Raw genomic sequence first — 9,872 nt, 5'->3', positions numbered from 1 at the left:
ACCTCTAGAACCTGTTTTATGGTTAGTATCAACCGAGAGGTGTTTGCTATCAACCTAGACAATTACCGATTTCATTTGCCCATTATTTGACAGCGACCCCTTGCTAATCAACATGTGAAACCTATCCCCTAGATTCTTCTTTATATTGTTATTATTATTCTATCTTGTTATTGTTTTTAATTATAAATCAAACAACCATCAATCGACTCGATCTTGATAGAATTCATCCCATGAAAAATATTATGTCATATTGTCATCTCTGTCTCCCTGTGATCGACCCCTACTTACTTATACATTCATTTGTGGTTAGACTAGCACATGGTAATTTATCTTTGATTAAATATGCGATAAGCCTGTCAGAATGTCTCGATCATTTGTTTACCTTCTATTTCGGGAATGCTTTTGATGAACAATTTGATCCTACGCTCAATTTGGTCCATTTGTCATCAAATAATTGGTCATCTCCTTGTTTTTTCGGTCTTTGTGCGCAAACAAGAGGTAAATAAGTAACGGTGATCGCTTTCATGATAAAAGATAAAAAGAATAAAAAAAAAAAATAAGTATACCGTGGGATCATCCATGAAGATTTGTGAATAATTTTAGAATATATTTGTATCAAATTCTATAGATGTATCTACGAGTCAAATTAAAACCAAAGTATGTGCCAATTTTGTTACTCCACATAATTCTATATACATTTTGGATCTTTATTTCCTTTACTATATATACTAGAAAAATCATATCAACATATGATATCATATCACACTTTATTAATAAATAAAGAAAAAAATCATTGAGAGAACTAAATAAAATAAAATAAATCTCTTCTAAAAAAATTATTTCTAACGTTTGAGCATGCACTCGACAGTCCACATTTTCGCAATCCGCATTCGAGAGAGGACCATGTTTGGTCATAACAAAGCATTGCACAAACGAGGACAATCTCCTGACTTATTCAAGGTTTAAGATCAGTCAAACAAAGCCACCTAATTCCAAAAGATTTCATTAACCCATCAATTACAAGTTTACAAGAAAATGCGAAGATTATAATATCGGCTTTTTTAATATCTGTCCTAAAAACACATATGTAAATAATTTAATTAGAGAAAGATAGTTGAAATATCATGAAAAAATGATGCAAAAATTCATATTTACCTTGCCATAATATAAGTGAAATAATCGTTAAGAATATTATTAGGCTAAGAGTTTCCGCATGTGTTAAGGTACACATCAGAACAACCGAAATAGTATCGATCCCCCACAACTGCGATTGGGAGGGAGGGAGGTTTGCGGATCGATCCCCCACAACTGCAATTTGGAGGGGTTTAAATACCGTAATCCTTGAACACGCCCCGAAATCCGGATTAGTCGGCCCAATGTGGTTCGGATTACCGGATGGTTTAGAAAAAAAAAAAAAAACCGAAATAGTAATCCTACGAGACATGCAGAGTTCCACTCCAAATCAATCTCTGATGTAAAGTTCATGCAAATCAAAGATTGTCCCACGAAATATTTTTAAAAAAGTAGACAAATAAGATCTTGAAGATCGTCAAACTGTCCAAATCTCTTGATATCTTGAGTATAATTTTCCAAATCCTTTGCAAACGGGGATTTGGCCAATTTGAATTTGAGCTCCCTGCCTAAATATAAATCAAACCCATCTAATAACTCTTCCTTCCCACATTCTCACTTTCTTATATACTAACTTTCTTGTTCTTCAATTTTTCTCAAATCCCATCATCAATGGATACCCAATTTCATGTTCTAGCTGTTGATGACAGTATAATCGATAGAAAACTAATCGAAAAACTCCTTAAGACATCATCTTTTCAAGGTATTTTCATTTATATTCCATTAGTTTTATGCAAATTTTACAGTAAGACCGCCTTTTCGTATTGCTAAGTTTTCGAGTTTTGTTTCAAACAGAATGATATGACATTGTTTTGTGTATATTTTTGCAGTTACAGCAGTTGATTCACCAATGAAGGCATTAGAATTTCTCGATTTGGTGGGAAATAAGGTGAATATGATAATAACAGATTATTCAATGCCAGGAATGACAGGATATGAACTTTTGAAGAAGGTGAAAGAATCAGAAAGATTAAAAGATATTCCTGTTGTCATTATGTCATCAGAGAATATACCTTCTAGGATTAGTATGTGTTTACGAGACGGTGCCGATGATTTCTTTTTAAAACCTGTGCAATTGTCTGATGTTCATAAGCTTAAGCCTCATTTCTGCAACTTCCAACATAAAAGTTTGTTGAATTGCCACCCTCTTCCTCAAGGCTGCACATAGAAAACATGTGTGGTATGTCACATGATATAATTTCCGGGTTCAGCCGGATGTCGGACTCAAACTGAAATGATAAAACTAAATGGTTCCCATGTACGCAGTCTTATCTTAAATTAGTTGCATTATGACAACAAGTCTGTTGGGTTGATCGCGAATAGCTTGGAAAGGGCCGCAGAGGTGTGGAGAAGGGTTAGATATCTACTATGATCGATCTTTTTCCATAGAAGATTTGTATCTTAATTCATTTTATTTATATTCACATACAATTTTTTGTTCAAATGCGAGTATCTTTATATTTTCGTCAAATAACATGTTATGATACGGAAAACAGTAAACACTTTCATATAAATGTATTGAGATGATAATTGGACATGTGGAGTATAGGAGGTGAGGAAAGTGGTGGTGAAGGAGAACAAGGGTTGTGATAATAGGGTTATGACGGGTATAAGCAGGGAGCCGCGACCAAGGAATATGGAGCTTTAGTCTAGAGGGCGGCTGGTTATGGTAGCTGAGCCTGTGTTTTTCTTCCCTTGAATCAAGCATTTTGTCCTGGTACTGTTTCTCCCTTGAAACATCCCTTTTGTCAGTGAATACGAAAATCATATGCAAGCACTGATATACAACTAATACAAGACTCAGCCCCTCAGTTCCTTCCTACACTGCCTTGTCAGTTCCGAACAACAACAAATACTGCAACAATAATGATGTTGACACAAAGTTCTCTGCAGTTAAAGGCAGAGAATATATCGTGCTGTGGGACACCCACGTTTACACTTTACAGACCCCCTTTCGGAGCAAGATATATACGGAGTACATACATTAGGTCGCTTTGCTATAACTGTATCTAACTAAGAAAAAATATTACCTAGAAAGGGCAGAACCTGACAGGACAGGACCTGGTGGCAAAAATATTACTCCGTATATGAACGACACATTTGTATATCCATATGACCATATTAACCATAGAAGGCGAGAAAAATGGGGGAAAGAAAAAAGAACACAGTATCATCCTCATCGCTTCACTCACCGAGACAACCTATCTTACCAACTTCACCAGTTTCCTCTTCCACCAAGCACCTTGTTGGATACTCCAGTTATAAACATGTTGGCCACCACTTTTTTAACCTCTTCCCCTGCTAGCGTGTCTTGATTTTGCAAATTTTGTATTATGAATTTATGATGGACTTGGGAGGAGGATTGAGGAAGGGGGTGTTGGAGAGGGCCATGGCACATGGTGGGTTCGGCCATACTGTGTGAGACTATTTATGTACAAACCCGCTCTATTTCTCTCTTTATGTGAACTTAACTTAAATATCTCTTCTGTTTTATCTCTTGTTTGAGCATATTTTTCATGGGGCGTACTTTTAAGTCAATAAAACGAAGATAGTTCTCATACTGGCTAATATGACAACAAAATCTAACAAGGTTGGAGTTACCCTAAAACTGTCTACCACTAAATTTTTCGACAGAAACCTATCCCGACTAGGATTATGATTTAGTAGTACTTGAAGGTTAAGTAATACGTTCAACTCCTAATCCGAGTCATAATAGAATTAATTAACATGCAAACCCCTTCAGTATAAATAGACATTGAAGCCATTGCTATTATTCATAATCTTCCCATCAGAAAATCTTCTCAATCATATAACTTGCCATTGCTACTAATCATAATCTCTTCCCATCAGAAAATCTTCTCGATAATAACTTGCAATGACGAAGTCCGGTTTCTTGTTTCTTTCCCTGTTCCTCTTATGTCTTTCTCTACCTCGTACAGCTCACTCAGCTCCCCAAGAAAATCCGCCTTTTAAGTACATGTATCAGTTTGGGGATTCCATTAGTGACACCGGCAACCTCGTGATCGAGAACCCCATTCGTGGGGGCGCCTGTGCCAGGTACCCTTATGGGGAGTCCATTCGGCGTCCTACAGGCCGTTGCTCAGATGGCCTCCTCATGGTTGACGACTTTGCCCTCTCCTTTAACATGCCTCTCCTAACACCTTACCTTGCCAGAGGCGGGAATTTTAGCCATGGTGCCAACTTTGCTGTCGCGGGGTCCACAGCTTTAGACGCTCAAACCCTTCTAACCATGGGTGTTCAAACCCCCGGCACCAAAAGTTCCCTGTCTGTACAGCTGGCCTGGTTTAGGTCCCATCTTCGTGATACCTGCTTGAATCTACCTGAATGCCGAGAAAGGATCAGTAACTCGCTTATATTAATCGAGACAGGTGGCAATGACTTCAACCATGCCTTACTCCAAAACAAACCAATGTCTGATGTCTACCCAATGGTCCCAAGGGTGGTCTCCGCCATCACAGATGCTGCTACAGAACTCATCAATCTCGGTGCAAAGCGGATTTTTATCCCCGGAACAACACCCTGATGTGCGTATCGTTTATGGTGACTACTACTCGGCATTGAGTTGGCTTCTCGAGAATGCTGGTCACTTTGGTTTTGACTTAGCCAGACGTCAAACCGTGTGTTGTGGATCTAATGTTAACGTCTATAATTTTAATCTGAGAAATATGTGTGGAAGTGAAGGAACTCGTGTTTGCTCGGACCCTCACCGACGAGTTAGCTGGGATGGTATCCATATGACACAACGGGCTTACCGGTATATGGCTCAGTGGCTACTGCGGAACTCCTTCCACGGATTGCTGGAATAGTTAATCTTTTGCTAATAGTATCATGTTTGGAGGATGTCTTTATGTAATGGATTTTTTTTAATATTTTTGTACGTTTTTTGTATTTGCTTTATGGGTTTCTTTGATCTTGCATTGTATATAATTGAATTGCACTCTTTTTTATCAAGAATCGCAGCGGCTACCTTGGTTTCGTTCATAGAATACCTCTGTAATCTGTATATATGATAGTTTGCAAATCACATACTTCGTACATCAATTTAGTCAACTAATTACAACGGTGATTTTGAATACGGAAAGTATTACCTCCGACCCAATTGATCCTAAAGATTTTAATAAGAAATCACTTAAAGATGAATTCGTTTCTTTAACCGAGCCAACCCACCCGATTCAGTAATATATGGCTTACATCCCAGTTACTATGGAAAATCAATTTCAGCATAAATAGCAACCTCTTCAAAGACTGTTATCAACTGAAACCTGGATTCTGGGATGTTGAGTGGTGGTCGTGTGCCAAAGATGATGCGGCGTGACCAATATGGGGAAGAATCAAGAACAAGTTCCCAACGGTTGTCGGACGGGTAGTAGGCAAACACGGATTTGATGCTACAGAAGCTGACGAGGATCCGGTTATTCTGGTGGTCGGCGACCACGCATTTATCCTGACAGATTTCGAAAAACTGCACCTGAGGTGGTGGAAGCAATTTCTCCCACTTGTTTGAGATGGGATCAAAAACATTGACCTACTTAGACTTGGTGGTAGTGCTATGAAAGAGAGATAACTTACCAGCAAACGCAGCGACCGAATGTATAATGCTGAGATCTTTGCTCACCTAAGGGACTTCCTTCCAACCCCCTTCACGTGACCGGTACATCCAAGTATCCAACCATCTAACAACTGTAACACACAATCAACAACAACTGAACAGACTACAACAAAGCAGCAGTGACGTCCCTGAAAGCATAAACAATGACCTGATCCAAAATTAATTCCAGAGTTTTAACCAGGTCGCACTGCTTTCGGGTTTGGTGTAGGGGGTCACCACAATCAACAACAATTTGGAGACTTGAGTGTTGATGCATACACGTCAATACTGCAACTAATGTGCTGCTTATTTGTAGGGTGTCCACTGCTGCTTAGGGCGATGAACCTTTGAATCCATTTGGTAACGAGGAAACGGAATTAGACACCCACCTGATCCATTTGGTAACGAGGAACATCTCTCATTAGCAGCCTAGGGCGATCAACCTTTGAATCCCCCTTGATCCTTCGTCTACGATAAAAAAAAAAAAAAAAAAAAAAAAAAAAGTCGGAAACTTTGTCGTCGGGATCATCCTAAAAACTTGAGAATCCTACTTTTAGAATGGAATGCATTTTCCCAAATAACAGAAGGCAGATATCAACAATAATAGAATTAGCTAGCGATTTAGAAAGCAGTATGTTAATTCATTCATTGAGGCAAATCATCAAACAGTTAGAGTGCATACAGAAGCAATAAAAGGAGGCACTATACGTACCACAATCAAACAACAGGCACTCTAAGTTGTCCCTAGAGAAGGGAAAAAACGCTTCAATTCAAGTCGTGTGTAATGTGACTATGTGAGTATTTGTTTATTTATTTTATTCAGGTGTATCTCATTCATTTGTTAGGAAAAAATTTCAAAGGTAATTTGTCAGTCAATACCACCACCTATAAGTATCTTTTCTCATTTTCTTGGTTTTTGTGGCAAAATAAAAGATAAACAAATGACCGGAATGATAGGCCTATTTACTTTCATTATGGAGTTTAGTCATCCATCGCGAGAGGTCATTATTAGGCCACAAGTTAAGCCAAGTCAAGTATCATCTTGCAATATTCAAGGAACAAATATAACAAGGGGTATTTTCAATTTTGTAGTTCATTAAACTTTGTCGATGATTTGAAATAATTTGTCGATATCTTTGGCAACAATAAAGTATACTCCGTATTAATTAGCTCACATAACGATCTTTGGCAACACTAAAGTTGATTGATTTTGATGAAACAGCGTGCTTATATGTATACACAGGGAAATGTTGGGTAACGATAGATTAGCGCAGAAATGTGATAATCTTATTTTTGCCTTGATGATCAGAGTAACGATAGATTAGTTGTAGATTATTGAAAGATGTTGAAATCCTTGATTATCGATTATATTCCTGCTAGTCATGCGTTTAAATACATAGTTAGCTTCTAATTACAAGCCTAATTAGATGGGTGATTGGCTACGCAATAGGCAACAATAAGATACTCCTCCATTCAACTCCACACTATAAATTTACTTTTCACGTTTGTCAACGCTTGTTTTATGCGGTAAATATCGTTAGCTACATATTTTCAAAAATTATAAAATTAGATATTTTTAATGTACTCCTAAAGACGAATCAAACAAGATCTCACGTGAATATATTTTCACTTACGTATTGAGAGAAAATCGGAATTGAAGACTCACTTGAAAATAGTTTACAAAATAGAAATGGGTAGTGTACAGTTAAATGGAGGGAGTACATTGTAACACCCCCTCATACCAAGGTACCTTACCAAGGACTACCCTAGCATGAAAGGCTGTTACCATCTCGGTTTCCCGAGGTTAGTATATCAAAGTTACAAATTCCAAACAACATTTATTAAAGTATAAAGGTTAAAGATTACATTATCTCAGACCAACTCAAACTAAATGTACAAGGTCTCAATACAAAAGACATCCAAGACATCTAAACTCATAACAACGGAAGCTAGACTTGACGTGATGACTTCCCCATGACTGTCCCATAGCTAAACATCTGCATTACCTGTCACAATCTGCTCACCATCCCCGAATGGATCACCGCAGTTTTACAAACAACAACACGGGGTCGATTACTACTCAATCAATATAAGACAACAACAATACAACCGGCTGATCATCGATCTCACACAAGAACCGACTACACACCGAAGTGTGTAGTCCGCCAGATTACCCATCGCAACAGGTAATCCTCGCCGCGATGGGTGACGCAGACCCATCCCCACCTAGTCCGGCTCATCAACGAGCGACTAACAATCCCCGTCCCTTAATGTGCACATCCCCTCCCGTGACGGGTTCCACGGAGGGCGAACCAGGGTGTGAAGCCACTCCCGCAAGTGACTCCACCACAATCACACACACAAAGATCACATTTTGTCACAACACCACAATCGTCACGGCACAACCACACCAATACCGTCACCACAACACCCAACCTCCGATGATCAGCAGATAACAACAATTATAAAACATATGCAATCTCAATCAATTAACAGTACTGAGTAGGAGAAACCCTACCTTTTTCGCAATCCGCTTACGCTGCAATCAACCATACAAATGCATAACAATTACCACATCGTCACCTACAACAACAATCATATAATTCTAATCACTAACTGCAAAATCCCATTTCCCCCAATTCATAATCAAAGACAAACCCTAAATATCAATCATTGATGAGGACTTACCGACGATGAATCAAAGGACAGAATACGATTGCTATGATCACCCAAAGGAGAGATTCATAGATGATTAGAGTGTCGTAGGATGTTTTAGGTTTTGTCAATTGTAATTAGAAACTGCTTATCGTAATATATAACGCCCTAACCATTTCCAAATCAAACCGCGAAAATAACACTCGATTTGGATGGGATACTCGGTCGAGTATAGAGCATACTCGGCCGAGTATCCTCTACTCGGTCGAGTATTCCGCATACTCGGCCGAGTATTCCTCGGCAGAAGCCAAACATATCACACACTTAGCACTACTCGGCCGAGTAGGCTCTACTCGGTCGAGTATTCAACTTAACAAAATCCGTAGTGTTACATACATAGTATAGAGAATATTTGACTAAATATTTACAAATAATTACATATTCTAATACGTCCCAGTGTCAAAACGGGAACACTGGATCTGAAATCGTCGAATAAAATTTTTGTAAGCCCTTTCGTGAAAATATCGGCATATTGGAAACGCGAAGGGACATGGCGCACAACTGCTTCGCCTAAGGCTACTTTTTCCCAAATAAAATAGATATCCATCTCGAAATGTTTTGTGCGTTGGTGGTTGATCGGGTTTTCTGATAAATATATAGCGCTGACATTTATGTGACATTAAAAATTAAAGTAGAAGTAAGAATAAATGAGTGTGGTACATTAAATGTTCAAGGAAAGATACTCCCTCCGATTCACAATAAACCTCCTTATTTCTTTTTTCGGTTATTCACAATAACCTCCCTATTTCCTTTTTTTGTAAGTGTTTGTGTGGTCCAAATTTAATTGTATGGTGGGGTAGTGTATTTGTATGATCCAAATTTAATTATATGGTGGGGTAGTGTGTTTCCTTAATTTTTGTGCCAAAATAAATAGGGGGTTTATTGTAAATTGGAGGGAGTAATTTTTTTAGAATAGGAGGGAATATATTAAGGCTCCATATGGTCATATCTAGAGTTTGCACAGTGGCCCCCAAAATCTCAAGACGGCCCCGATAATATCACATGATAATAATAAAGACAATTTTTTTGGTATTTCCTATGCAATTTGTCATGTGATTTGGTATGTATTTGACTCGTCTTAATCTTAAAAGAGGGATAGTGCCCGTTTATATGAGAATTTGTGAGTAATAATATGTGACTGTTGTCTTTTAGTTCGCTTTAGCACAAATTCTCATTTGTAACGGGAATATTTGTCACAAACTTGTGAGTTATGACGGGTCAAATAAAACCCATTTGGATATATAAGGACAAGTCACTTGTAATTCCCTAGACACTTGTACTTTTGTCTTATCTTCTTTCGATGAGTGATTCTTGATTCGCCACAAGCTTATGACGGTTATACAGGAGACTTGTCATTTAAGAGTGTTCTAACATGTGGTTGAAACGTTAGAGTGTACTGTTCCAAGATGAATGTACG

The 9,872-nt window shown here is 38.2% G+C and overlaps 1 protein-coding gene and 1 pseudogene across 1 annotated transcript; both read left to right on the top strand.

The window, feature by feature from the left end:
* Positions 1-1,634: 1,634 nt before the first annotated feature.
* On the top strand, positions 1,635-2,532 carry LOC141596828 (two-component response regulator ORR9-like). The gene is made up of 2 exons (XM_074417080.1): positions 1,635-1,834; positions 1,962-2,532. The coding sequence occupies exons 1-2, from the start codon at positions 1,744-1,746 to the stop codon at positions 2,297-2,299; spliced, it is 429 nt and encodes a 142-aa protein (XP_074273181.1). The 5' UTR covers positions 1,635-1,743; the 3' UTR covers positions 2,300-2,532.
* Positions 2,533-3,762: 1,230 nt separating this feature from the next.
* Positions 3,763-6,206, top strand: LOC141596829 (GDSL esterase/lipase At1g28590-like; annotated as a pseudogene).
* The last annotated feature ends 3,666 nt before the right edge of the window (positions 6,207-9,872 follow it).

Source organism: Silene latifolia, chromosome 8 (assembly GCF_048544455.1).
Source record: "Silene latifolia isolate original U9 population chromosome 8, ASM4854445v1, whole genome shotgun sequence".
Lineage (NCBI taxonomy): Eukaryota > Viridiplantae > Streptophyta > Magnoliopsida > Caryophyllales > Caryophyllaceae > Silene > Silene latifolia.
The sequence above is the reverse complement of the archived record's forward strand: the minus strand, read 5'-3'. Positions and strand labels throughout refer to the sequence as shown.